This window comes from Dendrobium catenatum, unplaced genomic scaffold, assembly GCF_001605985.2.
Source record: "Dendrobium catenatum unplaced genomic scaffold, ASM160598v2 fragScaff_scaffold_1284, whole genome shotgun sequence".
NCBI classification, from domain to species: Eukaryota; Viridiplantae; Streptophyta; class Magnoliopsida; order Asparagales; family Orchidaceae; genus Dendrobium; species Dendrobium catenatum.
Window position 1 is genome coordinate 1,108,235 of NW_021319746.1, and position 19,724 is coordinate 1,127,958.

The 19,724-nt window shown below is 36.2% G+C and overlaps 1 protein-coding gene across 2 annotated transcripts; it reads left to right on the top strand.

Moving 5' to 3' along the window:
* Positions 1–441: 441 nt before the first annotated feature.
* On the top strand, positions 442–16,039 carry LOC110113262 (pentatricopeptide repeat-containing protein At1g26460, mitochondrial). Of its 2 annotated transcripts, none has more exons than XM_020845760.2 (7): positions 442–1,221; positions 12,048–12,264; positions 12,394–12,873; positions 13,973–14,179; positions 14,273–14,410; positions 14,697–14,898; positions 15,739–16,039. In XM_020845760.2, the coding sequence occupies exons 1-6, from the start codon at positions 617–619 to the stop codon at positions 14,877–14,879; spliced, it is 1,830 nt and encodes a 609-aa protein (XP_020701419.1). In that variant the 5' UTR covers positions 442–616; the 3' UTR covers positions 14,880–14,898; positions 15,739–16,039. The 2 variants fall into 2 exon arrangements, with proteins under 2 accessions (XP_020701419.1, XP_028555260.1); XM_028699427.1 differs by lacking the exon at positions 15,739–16,039 and adding an exon at positions 15,254–15,650.
* Positions 16,040–19,724: the final 3,685 nt, after the last annotated feature.

A 19,724-nucleotide genomic window follows, 5' to 3' on the forward strand; every position in this document is an offset into this window, starting at 1 on the left:
CATTGTTCGTCGGCAGCCCCCATTGCCACCCCATAGCCGGCCTTTGGCCGCCACCGTTGCCCCGTTGGTTGCCACTGCCACCCTGCTAGTTGCCACTACCGCCCTGCAGCCGCCACAACTCCGCCGCAGACGGCGACTGCTCCGCACCTGACCACCGCCCATCGTTGACTGCCGGCTACCCAGATCACAATTTTTACTAGCATTTACTTTACGTCAAAAAAAAAGTCTTCCATTCATTTTTCACTCATCCAAATAATTCTAATGCGTTCCTTTTACTTCCTCTTCCCTTTTTGCACCACATTTTTTTTTTAAGTTGTATTACTTGTTAAGCTGTAATTATATAAAAATGATAATTATATATACAAAATGATAAATTTCACCCACAAAAATTTTTGTATATTTTCCTGGCAGAATTTACCTGTTTACAATGGCAAAAATGGCCAAGTATTCCGAGGCCGTCAGGCCTCGCAATGCCGAACAGAACAATTTCTTCACAAACTGAACCCATCTCCAGCGACTGAGCCGTTCCTCGACCGTAGACATTCCAAACCCTAACCAACCTTCAGTTAGCTTCATCTCGGTCACAGCTCTATCCAGCTTACGCTCGAGCTCGTCAATGGCGGTGAGGATGACGATCCTCTCAAGGACCAGCTTCTTCCACTGTAAAACCCTAAGCCCTACGTTCATTCGTCTTATCTCCGGCTTTCCATTCCTCTCTCAGGAGCCGTATTTGCAAGAGATCCCTCCTGAAGCGAGCCCTCTTCCTCCCAATCCGTCATCGGGAAGCCCCTTCTACCAGGAGAACTGGCGAAATCCTAGTGTTGGTTCTGCAGCACTCGGCGGTCATTCGCTTGTTCCGGTTGGGTTCGATCACTCCAGCGCTCGCATAATGGCATTCTCGCAGACGTTGGACTTGGCTAGCCTAATGTCCGTGTTTGCAGATTGGATGCTTTCGCAGCGGTGGTCCGATTTGAAACAGCTATTCGAATTCTGGATCAGGTCGCTGGACGCCAGTGGGAAACCAAACAGGCCTGATGTGAACCTCTACAATCATTACTTGAGGGCTAATCTGATGATGGGAGCGTCTGCCGGTGAGCTGCTTGATCTTGTCGCACAGATGCAGGAATACGAGATCTCACCCAACACTGCATCGTATAATTTGGTGCTCAAGGCCATGTATCAGGCAAGGGAATATGAGGCCGCCGCAAAGCTTCTTGACCGGTTAGATCATCATTTTTTGTTTTCCTTCAATTAGCTAGTCAGTTGCTGGCTTATTATTTCATAATCATGGTGGCCATGGTCATCATCATCGTTAGCCTTATGCCAGCTATTTGGGTCTGCTTTTGTTGTTATGATTTCCGTTTCTCTATTCACTTGAATGTCATATTCGTCTTATCAAACTCTTGGATAGCTTCGTAGATACTACAGTTCTCTTGTTGTGGGAAGTAACTATTGGAATGCCCGCTTACAGTTCAGATGTATTGAGTGTCGACATGTCATTAGGAATGCACTTGGCTATTGCCTTTTTTTTTGTTCTCTTACACCATAGAAAACATTTATCTTTCTCTGTATCTCGTCTGACCCTTTTTCAGATGTTACTTTTGATGGGTTGGGTGAAAGTTTTGGTTCATAAACTTTTTTAATAAAGTTAGTTGTAGAAGGTTTTGCTAATGATAATATTGATTATTTTATATAGGATAGCAAATTTTAATAAATGTTTTCTTATTGTCTGGTTCCTAGTATGATCCAAATTTTTTTAGGAAAAAAGTGCACTTGATATTTTCAACTTTTTTCTTGTTTACCTGAGGTCACCAATCTGTTTGCAGTATGAAACGTGCTTGTTTTGATGGGATCTTGTAGGTTAAGTTAAGTTTGTTGAAGAATTGTTGTAAAGAGTAATTTATTGATATCTAACTAGAAAAATGAGGATGTTGACCGATGACCCGGTTAGGAGAGTAGATGCATTAGATTTGGCCTATGTAAAGAAAGTTAGAGGTAGCCCTAAAAAGACTTGGTTAGAAAATATTAGAAATGACCTTTCTTTATTAGATCTAAATGAGAATTTGACTCTTAACCGGACACAATGGAGAAAAAGGATTCATTTAGCTGCGTAGTGGGATAAAGACTTGATGTTGCTGTATTATTTTAACTTAGATTTCACCTTTATTTTTTTTAATTAAGGTATTTGGATTTATTAGATTCATTTTTTTTTTAAATCAAGATGAGTTGTCCTTTTTTATCATCTTAAGTTCAACGTTGAATTGTTTTTTAGGATTTGGTTTAATGTTGGATGATTTGATTTTACATTATTCTACTTTATCTTTGTTACTCTATTACTATAAATAAGGCTTGTATTTGGAATATTATTGAATGAATTTAAATTTAAGATTCCTCTCCTATTCTTCCTCATCTCTCCTAATTAGTTAAAGTTGGTTCTCTCTTCTCTCTTCTCCTTAGTTCCTCTCATTGAACTTGCTTTTTCATATATTTTGTAACCTTATCTTTGAATGATTTTTTTATTAAAGCCCCGTATATGTATATTCATGATTGCATCGCTACCGCGCCTACATTGCAACTCACTCTCCATCTCAATTTGTCCAATCCTGATTGAATGCAACTTCTACAAAGGATGACTGCTAGCAATGTTATTGTCATATAATTGCCTCACGATTGTTGCCCTCTAATTTTCGCTTTGTTTGATCACATCTAATAGACATCGTCGTAACTCAATCTCCCCTCATTGCAATATCTGAATAAACCCTCGACCCAAAGCATTATCTAGAAGTCTCTAGAAAATTCGTAGAATTAATGTTAGGGGAATTAATTTGCAAATATAAATTGAAAAGAGGCTTATTTAGCTACTTAAAATTAGATTCGAGAGTATCAAGAAAATTACTCCAAATATCTCTTCACAAAATTCTCTGCTTCGCCGATATGACCAACCACTTTATTGGAAGAATCAATTAGATAACGACTTGCCATAATTTACATGGATGTTGAATATTCATGATAAGATGCCTAAATTAGTACATTTAGTTTGAATTGTTGATTTATTTGTATTGACTTTTATTTTTCTCTAAATATTAGGCCTTAGGATTTATCAATTAAATTTGAAGCAGTTAAAATAATTCCTCCTCAACATCCCTTTCTCTCTAGGTTTTAGCCAAGCTTTTCCATCCAAATCCTCCCCTTTCCTCTAGTAGCATGAATTCCAAGGGATGATCAAATCCAAATGATGTAGTGTATGATTCCCAAGAGATGGTGATTTGTCTCTATCTATGCTAGGATAGTAGCAAAATACCCATTGCCCTTCCATATATTCACAAAATCCTAAATCATTAATCCAGAAGTCCTCCTACTAGTTCCATGAGTCTTTTGTACCACCAATATTAGGATTGTTTTTTTTTTGTTAATCAAAATACTACGCAGGAATTTTTTTTTCCTTGTTAAATTAAGGTGTGTGAATGAATCCCTTGATACTTTTATGAAGCCTAACATTTGTAACTTTGAGGATAAATTATAGACAATTTTAGTTATTTATAGTCTGAAAGAACAAATGATTAATTAGATCACTACATTGATGGCTGCCATTGAAGCTCTTATTTCCAAGGTGACATTATATTACCACCATCATTTGCTCCACCACTAGTTGTTTGGGTAGAAAATATATATATATCTAAAGAGGAGAATATATCAAGGAGAGAAGATGAGAAGAGTATCCCTCAAGATAGAAACAACGTGATAGGAAATACTTGAGTTTGCAAGTAACCCTAATGCGAAATACTTGAGTTCGCAAGAAAACCTAACAATAATTCGTAAAAACACCGAGAAAAACTCGAGAACTTAGGTGAAAACACTCCCATTATAGGAATCAAATCAAAGCAAGCACAAATCAAAGATACAATTGATCCTAAATTTGAGAGCATGATCATTCTCTCCCAATCTCTAGACGATGAGTCTAGAGCCCAAGACACCTAATAGAACTCCAAGAGAAATAATAATCAAGTATAACCCTAACCCTAATTTTCATCATACTTAAGGCATGCAATTAAACAATAGAGCCAAAAGACAAAAAAGCCCATGCCGCCCCCTCATTTGGCTCCAAGTTTGAATTTGAATATCAAGTGGACCCACCCTCTCTCTCTCTCTCTCCTTCCTTTGCCGCTGCCCCCTTCCTGCTACAAACCTGAACGAGACCCATAGAAGTGGCCGATTGGACCTGTCTAACACAAAGTTACGGTTGCCTTACTTTGATGAAACCATCAAAATTGATATAGTAAACATTTGGGTTGAGCTTATGAAAATGTATTTAATGGTTTATAATTATCCCGAGAGAAAAAAAATTGTATTTGATTATTTGAAGTTATCCTCTCATGTTTTAGCAAATTGGAATTCACAATTTAAAAATTAGGATCTACTAACGATGACATGGAAAATGTTTAAAAGCTTATTAAAAGCTAAAATTTGCACCCTCATGCATGAAGAAGAAAGTGGATTCGATGGTAGAGTTGGACGCAGGATTATGAGAAAAATGTGCAAGAGTAGACGATAAATTTTAAAAGCATATAATTGTTTTAAAAATTCTATTTAATGGGAAATCCATATCTATGAAACATGTAACAGGGCTTAATGAAATCCTAATCACAAGTGAAGCTTTTCTAGTTATTAATGTCCTTCAAGCTACCATAAAAGTTCTTGAAGTTGAGGAAATAAATCTCTCTTTGGATTGGAAAAAAATCAGGGATTACAACTTTTAAGAAAGAGAGGACTGAAGGTCTAACTGTAGAGAAGCAAGATGTCATATCATCGCGTTGTTATTGTAAAAAGCAGGGCATTGCTCAATAATTGCTATACTGTATATTCAGAGAAGAGGCTGAAATGGAAGGATAAAAAATTCCTCATTGCTATTTCTGAAGAAGTAATTGAAGTTGAAGTTACAAAGGCAGATTATGCATTGATGCTGATGTTGCATTCAGATAATGCTAAGGAAGCTACAGAGGAATTTTCCACCTCAAGGTTTATGTAAATGATGGGGACATCGACAAGAGGTTTCGACGCGTTTATCAGAGGCGACACAGGAGATCGATGGCCATGATGGATAGTCTTTATTTTTTATGCTTATGTGTATTAGCATTTTATGTATTAAGCATTTTATTTCAGTTTTTCCGTTTTTTCCCTTATGGGTAGTTGGTCGCTATTGTAGCCCAAGGGGCATTCTAGTCTTTTGTGTTAGTTGTCGTTTGGAAGCCTATATATATGGCTCTCTTATCATGTATGAGGATGATTGATTTGATGAATGAAATTTTCTCTTGTGTTCTCTTTGTGAGTTCGTGTCTCCTAGATCTCTTGGTGAGTTCATTTCTACTAGATCTCTTTGTGAGTTATATTGGATGAATCGTTGAGGCTTGCGATCCTTAGTCTCTTACCTCCTCCCCCATAAAAGACAACAATCCAAACCCAAGAGCTTGAAGAATCCGAGCCCACCCTGTTGCCGTCGCCCCTTGGAGCCCCAATCCGCCGGCTGCCTTTTCACCACCGGCCGGCTACCTTGCTGCCGGCCTTCCCCCATCCGCCCACCACCCCTCTCTCCCCCAGCCTTCTTTGAAATTTGAATTTCAAATTCTTTCCAAATTAAGAAATCCAATTTAGGAAAGTTTCTATGATTGAATTCAATTTCAAATTAAATTAAATTGGATTCAATAAATTTTCTTTCCTAGTCATCATCCTCTATTTGGAAACTCGTCCTCATCCTCCCAAATCCCCTCCCTCCTCCTTGATACCGCCGGCCCTATGATGGGTCCCTATTGATTGCACATTAACTCCCTCATCCATGTTTGAAATCCAAATTGATTTTAAAATATTTTCCTTCCAAACTCTCTAAAACTGAAATTGATTTCAGTTTTATTTTAAACCTCTCTCCTGTCTCCTCTCTCTCTCCCTACCGCCGGTCCCCTTACATGGCTCCCTCCCATTAATCCTCCATCAAGGCATTAATTGCAATCAATTTTGGGATCTAATTTCAAATTAGTTCTCTCCTAAATTACTAAAATCTGAAAATAATTTCAGATTTAGATCTAAACCTTTCCACCCCCAACCTAGCCTATTCTCTACCAAGAAATCGCACCTCTCCTCTCCACCTCTCAAAGCCGTCCACCACCTTTCCTCTCTTTGGGTTTTCTTAGCGTGCTCTCTCAACTACATGCAAATGATGCATGGTGGATCCCGAAGTTGATTGTGGATTCGTACTCGACACCTACGGAGACATCCACATTGTTCGATCACCATTCTTCGATGTCGGGTTTGGTTTTGACAACATCGTGGAAGACTACTTGAACCGAATATTCCCCACCCTCGTGGACGTCATCGACGATCAATTCTCGGACTACGAGTGGACCATCAACGGTCATCCACCCGCGCCACCTTCGCCTCCGACTACCTTCCCAACAACAACGTTCCTCGGCTCGTCCTTCCTAGTTGCTACCTCATTTGTCCCCATTGATTGCACATTAACTCCCTCATCCATGTTTGAAATCCAAATTGATTTCAAAATATTTTCCTTCCAAACTCTCTAAAACTGAAATTAATTTCAGTTTTATTTTAAACCTCTCTCCTGTCTCCTCTCTTTCTCTCCCTACCGCCAGTCCCCTTACATGGCTCCCTCCCATTAATCCTCCATCAAGGCATTAATTGCAATCAATTTTGGGATCTAATTTCAAATTAGTTCTCTCCTAAATTACTAAAATATGAGAATAATTTCAGATTTAGATCTAAACCTTTCCACCCCCAACCTAGCCTATTCTCTACCAAGAAATTGCACTCTCCTCTCCACCTCTCAAAGCCGTCCACCACCTTTCCTCTCTTTGGGTTTCCTTAGCGTGCTCTCTCACCTACATGCAAATGATGCATGGCGGATCCCGAAGTTGATAGTGGATTCGTACTCGACACCTACGGAGACATCCACATCGTTCGATCACCATTCTTCGACGTCGGGTTTGGTTTTGACAACACCGTGGAAGACTACTTAAACCGAATATTCCCCACCCTCGTGGACGTCATCGACGATCAATTCTCGGACTATGAGTGGATCATCAACGGTTATCCACCCGCACCACCTCCGCCTCCGACTAACTTCCCAACAATGACGTTCCTCAGCTCGTCCTTCCTAATGGCTACCTTATTTCTAGTGTGGACGATCTTTCTCCGCTCAACCTAGATTCGTAGGGAAGAGAGTAAATCCTCAAAGTGAACAACTCCTTATTAACTTTTGGATTTGTGTGTTAAGCTCTTACATTACTTCGCCTTTGTATTTGATTAAATTGTCTTGATTAATCTTCATACAACTCTTTGCCTTAGCATGTGAAATACTGAAAATTCTTGTAACTAACTTGGAATTGACGCATAATTTTATAACGGTCAAACTTTTAGTAAATTCTCTTTATAATCTTCTGTAACTCCAAACTTGCATCACATCAGTAAATCTGCCTTCGTCAAAGCTGTTTTGGATATATGTAGTGAAAAAAAAAACTTCATCCTTGAAGGTTTGGTTGAGAAAATTGGCTAGCCACTACAAAGCATCCAAAATCTTATTCTTTGAGTTGGTTTTATAGTAGTAATGTTTGTTAGGTCACGAGATATTTTTGGAATATACCATCAACAGTAAATTCAATCATACCTTCTTGAATAGCCTCAAGAACAAATTCTATGGAAGTATCTGATGGAGGATTGGTCCGATTGGATGTGGACACACATGGAAATGGTGGAAAGAGAGAAAATTCCAAGGAATTGATTGTAGACACATGAAATAAGATCAAGTTAGCTACATTTAAAATTCGATTAATAATATTATTTTTATAATTTTTAATTTAGAGGCATTAGTTCTAATATGTTGTAAAATTTTAAATGGTCTTGACTTCATCACATTCAATTCTTAAAGGTCATTGATAGAAGTTTTTTTTGGATTTAAATGCACCATGATTTTATCATCAAGTTTGATTACACATATATTTTGTTCACATTAGCAGAAAACTTGTAATTAGCATAGTAGCCAGCTTTTTTCAAATATCCTCATGCAAATTGTGTATATACTTAATACTTTGCGAATCTACTAGAGCTTAGGCTCTATAGGATGATTAATAATATCTATAGGCTTTCTGGGTTGATACCTTATGACAATTTCAAATAGAATCGTGCCAAAAACCTATTAATAGACAAATTTCCTGCTAATTAAGTCACAGTGTCAAATCCCATCCATGATTTTTTATCCGACAACATAACATGTCTTCTAATATTTTGTTTACTACATTTTTCCATAAGTTTGTGGATGAAAATTAGTTGAAACCTAATTTATATTCCCATTTTCTTCTCAAGTGTTTTAAAAAAATAATTGATTGATTCTTGATTAAAAAAAAACACAGTTTGGTCATGTGAGATGCATTAGCAATTTTATAAATCTTATATTTTTAGACAATATGTTTTATATATTATTTTTGGCTTGGCCAAAAATACCCATCCTTTGTTATTGTAATTATCTTATCCCTACCAAAATTTTAGCAACACTCCCAACATATTGTCATAAAATTAGAAAATCTCTGGGTGATGAAACAAGAATACAAAGATGTATACCGTTGAATAAATAAACATATTTGTTATGTAGTTTTTGCTTAACTGAGAAATTATTATTTAAGTTTGATAAATCTTATCGAAATCCTCACAAGTAATATACCTTTCTTATATATATAATCAAAATTAGTCACCTTAATCTGCATTGCATGTAAAATTGCAAAAACTTCTAAGCATGCAGTACTTTATTCTCAATTCTAACACAATACTTGAATACATAAGAATATTCCTATAAAAATTCAACCCACATAGTATATCTATATTCCAACTTCTTTTAGGAACTCAAATATTTAAAGCTTTGATGGTCAGAATATAATAGAAGCTCTTTCGCTAATAAATAGTATCTCTAACAACGAAGATCTTGTACAACAAGATAGGGTTTTCTATCATATTTAAATTATTATTTTTAGCTTCAATCAATATTTTACTGTAGAATGCAATAAGATGTTCTTCACTCAACACTAATCCAATACAACGCTAGATGCGTCACAAGAAATCATAAGTTTTTTTATTAAAAGTGAGCAGCTTATGATCATATACATTATTAAGTCTTTTTTTTTAAATATCAATAAGAGCATGGTTAATAGATTTATACCATTTTTAATTGGAGTCGTAATAATATCAAATCTTTTAAGATTCATCTATAAAAGTAGCCAAATCATGAAAATTTTGAATTTCATATGTATTAATAGATTTTGACCAATTATTCATCGCTTTAATCTTATTAGAATCAATTTATAGTTCTTATAAATTAAATTATCATGAATTGATCAATAAGAAACATTCCAATAAAAGGTCGTAAGATATGGTTCTTTATTATTATGAAGGTACAAGGTGCCTTGGTTAATTCTATAATGCATATTTGATTTTAAAAATAACATTTCACTTGTCACATTCCCTTATTCTAATATGATGATAGCCGCTTCTTAAATCATTTTTAGAAAATATTACAATACTCATTATATCTAGCACATCATCTAAACAAGGCATGTAAAATTTATATTTTATGATGATTTTGTTAATGACTCTATTGCTTACACACATTCACCAAATACTATCTTTCTTAGCTGCAAGTAAAGAAGGTACGATGCATGAATTCTTGCCCTTTATGATCAATCCCTTTTAAGTAACTCATTAACTTATCTCTTATGTTTATTATGCTAGGATTCATCTAATAATTAGGTAATCTAGATAATGATGACTATGAACTAAATTAATAACATATTATATGCTTCTTAATGATGTTTATTCATTAAGAAGTTTGTCTGAATAAAAATCTTTAAAATCAACTAATATTTAATTAACATTTTGATAGGAAACACTTCTAGATTGCAAATATTTCCTATCAATCTTTGGAAAAACAGAGAGAAAACTCTTCCCAACTCCAATGAAAATCAGGGAAAACAATAGATTTTAATGCAAAAATCAGTTAACGGAAGAAAAACAAACAAGATACAAGTGATCCTTAATTCGAGAGAAGGATCTCTCTCTCTCAATCACTAGACGCCGCTAGAGCCCAAGACAAATTAAGAGATCTCAAATTTCAGCCAAATTCAAGATGCCCTAACCCTATAAAAACAAACTGTTTAATGCATACAATTCAAAAAAGAAAAAAAAAAAGAAATAAAAATAAAAAAATTAATGCATACAATTCAAAAGGAAATATCTAAACAGTCCTTACATTCAATTTTCCTCCTAAACTCCCTTAAAAAATCTTCCTAAATGGCTCTGTGAGGATCGGCAGTCGGATCACGCCTACAGAAAGAGGTGGACTCTTCTGCCTCTGTTCCACTGGGCCAGTCCACGCGGAACCGGCTGGATCGGTCTAACACATTTTTAGACATTCCTTGCGTACTCTTTTCTCAAATATATGTTTAATTAGTATATGCAATAACTCATTCACTTGTCTGGAGTTGCTTTATTTTTTTGCATGCTCAGCTTTACCTGTAGGTTTCAAGATTACTCTATTGCATTTACCCTAAAAAATATGAATTTGACCTCCAAAAAAGAGTAACATCTAAATCGTGCAAGTAAGATCTATCCAAAATAACACGAGGTACATCTATGACTATGAGCAGCACATTATATTAGATTGTATTATCATACATAGCTAGTTGAGTCATAATTAAACATTTTAGAGTGAAATAATCAAGTTTGTGAAAACCAGACCGGACAACGAACCGGAAGAGGGAGAGGTTCACGGTTCGACCGGTCGAATCGGGGTCGAACCGGATGACGTAATAAATAATAATATTATTAAATTTTAATAAAATAAAAATCATATAATATAAGTATATGAGCATTTAATAATATTTATAAAATTTTAAAATATATAATAAAATTTTATACATATAAATATCATTTAAGAATAATATATTTATAAGAATAATACTTAATATAATATACACATCATCATAGGGGGAGTTTGAGGATGTTTCCTTGAACCCTTTATAAAGTGAGAAGTACACTCCTTTGCAAAATAAATTATGTGACGTATTTAAGATAACTTTCATATATTATGATGAATTAATAATCATATTTAATAAAAATATTTTATAAAAGTTTAAGAAAATTTAATAAACTAAAATATGTTTCTAGAATTTTAATTAAAATAGAAATACAATTTTTTTATAAACCGGTCGGTTCTTTCCAGCCCGGACTGGTTCAACGGTTGAACCGCCGGTTCTATCCGGTTTGATCCGGTCCGATGCAGAGCTGGTTCTGAAGCTCGATCGGACCGGCCACCAGACTAGTTCACAGTTGAACAGGTTGAACCGGCCGGTCCGGTCCGGTTTTCAAAATAGTGGAAATAATAGTTTTAACTGCTAATGCTACTTTGCATGATTGTGGATGTTGTTTATGTTTCAAATTCATGTGATCTAAGGCAAACTTTTGTTTGCAAAGCTTCTTCTCATTTCTGAAATATGATTGAAAAATTGTAGTTTTTCTTCTAATCATATTCAACTTTAGGAGTAGTAGGGACACAATGCAAAAACTTTAGGAGTTATCCATTAAATTCAAATGTCATAAAAAAAACATTCTTTTGATTCTCTTTCTCCACATTGCGCAAATTTCTGTTTGGACACTCATTTGTTGCTGTTATTTGTTGTTGTTACTGAAATCTTAGACCCAGTTGCATATGCTATTATGATTCCACTAATTAAGTATTTTTTCTCAATTCTTATTAGATTTATTTGCTATTGTAAGATCTTTAATTTATTATGAAATCAAATATTTGCATGATTTGCAATTTGTCATTTATTCCCCAATGCGTATACTCAGTTTCAGGTTTTCTTATGCTATTTATAAATGTTGAACAAAAATAGAATAACACGAAGGTCGTTAGAAAATGAAGGCTTTCTTCCAACTTTTCTTTCCAATCTGTCACTTCCACCCTTCTAATGATTTTCTATTTGCTTTGACATCAGGATGCTGCTAACCGGTTGTATGCCGGATGATGAATCTTACAATTTGGTTATTGGTCTTCTACTCTTGAAGAATCAAATTGATTCTGCATTGAAATACTTGGAAATGCTTCTCAAATCTGGCTTCATGCTCTCATCAAGTGTATTTACAGAATATGTACAAAGCTGTGTTAGCACTGGGAAGTTGGACACATTAGCTTTAATTATAGAAAAATGCAAGGTATGTATTGAGTTTCATTAACATAGAAAGATTCGGCCAAAAAAGAGTTTTTCATGTTTCTTAGTATTTCCTGCAAGTTTTTGAACGCTTTGTTCTTCGTGCTGATTAGTTTCCACTGGAAATTCTCAGACAACCGATCAAAACAAAGCCTTATCTCCGACTTGGAAACTGTGCAACTACATTGCAGACGTTGCAATGCAAGCGGATCATAGTAAACTTGCTTTCTTTGCCTTGGAATTTTTGGCTCGTTGGATAGCTCGTGGTGAGAATGCACGCCCTCCTATTCTTCTTTCCGTGGATGAAGGATTGGTAGCTTCAGCCCTTGCTACTGCAGGCAGAACGTTTGATTCTACTCTTATAGATGCTTCTTGGTCTATACTGAAGCGCTCTCTTCGCCAAAAGAGGGCACCAAATCCAGAGACTTATCTTGCAAAAATTTATGCATATTCGTCCCTAGGAAATCTGCAACGTGCTTTTAGTACTCTGAATGAGCTCGAAACAACCTATGGGAACTCTGAGGATGTTGATAATGAGTTGTTTTCTCCTTTTACTTCTTTAGGCCCGTTGGTTACTGCTTGCTGCAAGAATGGATTCTCAACTTTGGACTCGGTATGATTTTGGTCCGTTTGTAGTTCGATTCTTTTTTCATGCTTGTCAGCTCATATCTCTTGCAAAATGTATAATTAAGTTGTACTACTGTGTGCTTTGGTTCTTTTGCTAGTCTAGTTATGCTTTTATGCATTTTAATGTTTTTTCTTTTTATTTGTTTAAAAAATACGAATATTATGGTACTTTTATTCTTTGTCATGAAATTTTTGTGCCGTAAATTTACTTCATATTATTCTGCGCATCATAAAGGATTGGTTTGGAAACGATCAGGTCTTGAAGTCATTCTGTCGTTTGCAATCCAAATCTGATGGTTCTATTCAATCTTGATTTGGCCTAGCTCTCTAATTTTGATTCAAGCCAGGTCTTTTTTTTGTCTATTCAAGCTGATAATTCATGTGCTTTTTAGATCAAGTTTTTTTCTCCTAAAACATATTTTGGTTACATCCATCCATCCATCCATTCATGCATATATGCATATAAAAGCTGCATTCATGAGATATGCATTAATGCAAGTATAATTAAATGCTTCTACTACATGTTCGAACACTTCAATCTGATTTGAGTTAGCTCCATTCAATTCAAGTCCAACTCAGTCCAAGCTTTATTCAGTCCATCGTAATATAACTCAAATTCGATTCTAGCAAAAAGCATTCTACTTTTGGTGGGATCTTCAATCTCCGAATCAAACTCTTAGCCTTATTGGAACTATAGTATTGGCTTTTTAAAGTTTTTCCTGATTGAATATGCCTCTCTCACATGTGAAATTATTTTGTGCGGAGACCGGACGCAGAACGACGTCCGGAGATCAATCAGAATGCGCTACTTCAGCAGTACCGAGTTACGGTACCGAGCAAGAGGTGACGTGACATATTTTGATTGGTCTTCAGACGGCATTCGACGTCCGCATATAATAATTAATCCTCTCACACATAGCCTTTATATCGATGCAACATACAAGATTGAAGAGATCACTTTTCTTGTATTATTTTGGCTGGTATAGTAATATTTTAGGTATTGTAACTTTAGTCAATTTATTTTTGGTTTCATGTTATACTGGTCTTTCTATAATTTTTCTGCTGCTTGCTTAATTACATCACAGGTTTATGTTCAGTTGGAGAATTTAAGTAATTCAGATCCTCCTTACAAGTCGGTTGCTGCTCTCAATTGTGTTGTATTAGGTTGTGCTAACATATGGGATCTCGACCGGGCATATGAGACGTTTGAGGCAATAGCTGAAAAGATTGGATTAACACCTGATATACATTCATACAATGCTCTCATGTGCGCATTTGGAAAAGTTAAAAAGGTATCTTTCATACAATATTCTTTCACTAGATTTTCCTCTAAATATTATAATTACTTCTAATTTATGCAATTTTCAACTTTATTCTTGTGACAGACATCAGAGGCTTGTAAAGTTTTTGAGCATTTAGTCAGTTTGAGCGTCAAACCTAATGCCACAACATATACATTGCTTGTGGATGCACATCTTGCCAACCGAGATCCCAAAGCTGCTCTTCTTGTGATAGATGAAATGGTATGCTGCAAGTTTTCACTAATATTCATATTACAGTCATCTCAAAATAAATGTAATTGAAGTACAACTCATCTCAATGAGAAATTATTATGTGCGGTCACAGGATACCGTCCGGAGGCGAATTAGGATAGCCCACATCACTTTTTTTGATGTGTACCGATACTGTGTACTGAGTGACGTGATGCATCCTGATTTGTCTCCAGACGGTCTTGTGACCGCACGTATCCATCTCAATACATATTTTATTCCATTTTCATCATCATGGTTGCTACCTTGTCACTGCCAGGTTGATGCAGGATTCACACCCTCAAAGGAGATGCTTAAGAAGGTCCGAAGACGATGCTCTCGTGAGTTAGACGTCGATAGTGATGAGCGGTTACAATCTCGGGTTCATCAATTCGGTTATATGATGGGCGGTGAAGGTCGAAGGGAGCTGCTTTATAACCTAAATTATGGATCAAACTACTAGGCCAATGCTAATTTTTAAGGTAATATTCTATGTTCAATTCATCATTATGTGGTCTGGTTAGAATCTTTTTTTTTATATATATCTTCTATTGCTATGAAAATCCTCTAGTAAACATTTTGCTTTCCTATTCATAGTGAGTTTCTTTTTCCATATTATGCAATAATAAAATTTTGGGTGATTTATATGCATACCACAAAATTCTTAAATTTTTACATATCTAACTCAATTTTTTATGTTTATTTATATATCACTTTAATATTTAAATTGCATCAAAACATACGTATAGAAATACGGGTATGAAATTTATTATTAATATATTTTTGATGTGATTTATGTTTTGTTTGTGATAGCTTTTTTGCTGTTTTTTAAAACAGTTTTCTAGTACAAAAATTTGGTGTCCCGCCCAAGAAAGAGACCCAAGTCCTAGTAACCCCGCTAAGTGGTGATTCAACATAGATTCTACATCTTGGAACCAAGCCAATTTGGGAGCGGCTTTGTGATAATGGAACCAACCAGCAAAAAGCATTAACGATGCAAAGACCAATGCACCAATTGCGGTACAATAGAGTTGTAATTCACTAGTGATTCCGGATGCTCGCCAAATCTGAAAAAAAAAAAAAAAACAGGGATTATTTGTATTCCTCGGAAGCCATCTCCCACAACATCCCCATTCAATATTTCTTGACCTACTACTGGCCAAACTACTTGGACATTGGTTGCAATATGAGTAGGATCACTTAAAAAGTAAATATCCGGAATGCATATACTTAAAATTTTTGTGATATTTGTAAATACTCCTATAGTTTATTTTTTTTATTTATGCAGTAAGTGACATTTATGTTTCTTTTGATTTTATCAGGTTTCAGTCTGCCTAATCCCTGATGGTTCATTAGAAGAAAAAGAAAGGAAGAAAATTCCTGAATGTAAATTATTATCTATATTCAATTTTGACTACTTTAAAGGTCAGATTTAGGACACCTCATCAGCCATATTCTTCCTGGCAATCACAAGGCATCGTAATATTTCACTCTTCTGCTTCTTTCTTCGGCCCTACTTAGAATTATTTCCCTTATTCTAAATGGCACTATCAATTGTTATTATTTATGTACATTTTAAGTCTTTTCCCGCACATTTGTGCTATGTGATAGTATCCTTCTCAATACTGAATTGCACTGTGGGGTTAAACATTAACAATTATTATAGAAAATTTATAAAAATATAACAAAGGTCAACCCCGATTGCCACAGCAATCCGAAAAGCCACCCCAAAATTGAACTTGGCCATTCAAGGGCAAGTAATGAACAAGAAGGTAACGGCTCTGGTTGCCACAGCTCAACAAAAACCAACAAACAAACAGGAACTGGGCCATCCAAGGGGAACCATCAGCAGCCAAGTGCTCCCAGGTCATCATCGTCCAAGTAATCTACTTCCTTCGGTTTGCTTCCAACCAATTGAACCCAAAAAGGAAATCAGAAGAGAAAAGAGAATTTCTGTTTAAGCCCATCAGCATTTTTTAATTTGTCAGTCTTCCTCAGAATAATCATAGTGATGTTGTTGGCAAGCACAGAAGGAGCCAACCAAGCATTAGAGAAACGTCTGTTGTTTCTCTCCCTCCACAGATGGTAAACAATATAAGCAATGATAGAGAAACAAAAGTTTTTCTCATAAATTGCAGAGAATTGAGTGTCCAGAAAATCATAAGTTTGAAGTAAATTGGGCCTAAACAAAAAACTATCAAAAACCGGCAAAACTAACATAAGCACAGTAAAAGTATAGTCACATTCAAAGAACATGTGGAGATGAGATTCAAGCATGAGAGAGCAGAAAGAGTAGTTAGGGGAAGCCGACAATCCCCTACGAATAAGCACATCAGCACTCTTAAGTTTATTAGTAATTGTCATCCAAGCATAACAGTTGAACTTCAAAGAGCCATTCTTATGCCAAATAAACCTGTGCCAAACAACCTCCTCCAATCAGAGTAAAAGTGCCCACTAAAATGCTTAAATTTAGGATTGATAGACCCGTCCCAGGTGATAAAAGAGTTCTCCCCAATACCAATGTTGCAAACAGCAGAGAACAAAGAAGGAGGAAGAAAATCGGGAAACAACCAATTACCAAGATCAGTAAAATTACAAACCTCCTTAGCATTAAGCCTAGCATCATTGCAAATCTCCCCCAACAGATTGCCACCAAACCAAGGATCCCACTTGAATGAAAACTTGCAGTTACCGCCAACGAAGAATGAGAGAATGAGCCTAATTTTAAGAGCCACACCGCAAATTTCCTTCCGAAACCTAGAAGCAGTAATAGGAGGGGATTTAAAAGGAGATTCATATTTAGCCCTCAACCAAGAACCCGCCAAAGAGGGGAAATGATACAGTCTCCAAATGAAAGAGCAAGCAACAGCATAATAATAAGCATCAAAAGAAAGAATCCCAAGACCCCCAAACTTCTTAGGTTTAGTAATATTGCCCCAGGCAATAAGGTGAAGCTTCCTATCATTGATATTCCCATGCAGCAGAAACTTAGAGCAGATTTTAGAGATGAAAGAATGGCAAGCTTTCGGTATAATAGACCCACGAACCCAATATACAATAGTATTAGCAATAGCAAATTTCAGATATTGCAATCTACCAGCAAAGGATAAAAATTTGACCTTCCTGCCCGCAAAGAGGTCAGAAATCCTATTCATAAGGGGTTGAAAATGACTGAATTTAAGCCTCTTGGTAGAGATATGAATCCCTAAGTAAGTCAAGAAGATACTGATATGGTGAATACCCAGATAATCTGCCAAACAACTAGCAGAGGTAGCATCTTTGGAGAACATAATAGAACTTTTATTGGGATTGATATGGAGGTTAGAGGCTTCCCCAAAATGTGTTAAAATATCTTTCAAAATTCTAGCATTATCCACATTAGCTCTACCAAAAACTAAGAGATCATCCGCATACATGAGATGATTAATGTCCACTCCATTGCAGTTAATGCCTTTAAAACTAGGAGAGGCAAGGGAAGTAGAAAGAGCATCCATGGCAATACAAAATAACAACGGGGATAGAGGGCAGCCTTGCCTAAGCCCGGAAGTAGAATGGAAAAACTCCTCCAGAGAACCATTAATACAGATAGAGAAGAAAACATCAGTAATACACCCCTTAATCCACTTAATGAAGAGATCCAGAAACCCTTTGAGCTTCAACCTGTGAATGAGAAAGTCCCTAGAAAGGGAATCAAAAGCTTTCTTAACATCTAGCTTATCACAGAAAAGATTGCTACCATCTTTGAAATCTCTTAACATTTTAGTAGCTAGAATGATATTATCAGAAGAGCTCTGAGATGAAATGAAACCCGCTTGATTTTCTTGAATAATAGAAGGAAGAACAACCTTCAACCTATTAGCAATTAATTTAGCCACCACCTTGTAAAACATGTTGCATAAGGAGATAGGACGGTAATCAGAAATGTGAGAGGCATGTTGAATTTTGGGGATAAGAGCAATGGCAGTAGCCTTAGTGGCTCTAGGCATGAAGCCCGTAGAAAAGAAACTCCTAACAGCTTTACAAACTTGGGGCCCTAGAAAAACCCAAGTCTTCATAAAAATCATAGGTAAAACCGTTTGGCCCAGGAGTCGCAGAAGTTTTACCAGAGAAGAAAGCTTTCTTGATATCTTCATCAGAAAATGGCATAGTAAGAGAAGGCAGAAGCTCAGACGGAACCAACTTTCCCACAGGAAGAGTATCGCTCTCCCACAAACCCGAAGTGGGGGAATTAAACAACAGTTTAAAATGATTTAAGATAGCTTCATAGATGGTGGCATGTGAATCTCTCTGATGATGTTATAATTGTTCCTTGCTTTAATCTTGGCATACAAGAAGCCCAAATCATCCTCCCCTTTAGTTAACCAGTAAGCTTTAACACGTTGATTTATCCAAGAGGAGACCAAGCAGATTGTAAAGAGGATAGATAATCATTAACCCTTTTGAGATTGCTGTTAAGAGAAGGGCACAAAGGAAGCGATTGTAGATAATCTAAAATGGAAAGTTGTTGTCCCTGTAACTCTTTGACAGCAGTAGAAATTTAATTAGCTGAAACCCAATTCTTTCCTTTAATGGAATTCTTCAGAAGCCTAAGACAATGATAAAAGGAAGAAATTGGACTTCCAGTGTGCGGCCTATCAAAAGCTTTAAATACTTCATCCCAGAACACCTCAAATTTCACCCAGTAATTCTTAAACAAAAACATAGCCTTAGGAGTTAAGGAGGAATTGTTAAAGAAAATGAGAGGAGAGTGATCATAACCACCAGGAGGGGCGACTTTGTATTAAGCAGAATGAAATAGATTCAGAAGAGCCGGGTTAACCAACACCCTATCCAACTTAATATGAATCGGGTTATCAATCCTATGATTGAACCAAGTAAAAAGGAGCCCAATAGAAGCCAGATCCTGAACTTCGCAATCAAAAATACAGTTGTTAAGCTCACCAAAAGAGCTAGAATTACATGGTATACCCCCGACCTTCTCATAGTCAAATCTACAGCAATTGAAATCACCAAGGATGATCCAAGGCTGATCATCCGATGGAACCAGTTTACGAAGGTCATCCCAGAGAACTTTCCTATCTTGAACATTGTTAGCAGCATAAACAACAGATAATTGAATGGGAGGGGAAGTACCCGCAATAAAAGTTTCACTGAGCAATGGCTATGTAGTTCTATTGTTAGATCGCCTTATTCATGAATCATGACAACAATGATAAATTATTTTGTGCGGATATGGACGTCGTCCGGAGGCGAATCAGAATACATCATGTCATTTTTTTGTTGTGTATTGTGGCTATGCACCGAGTGA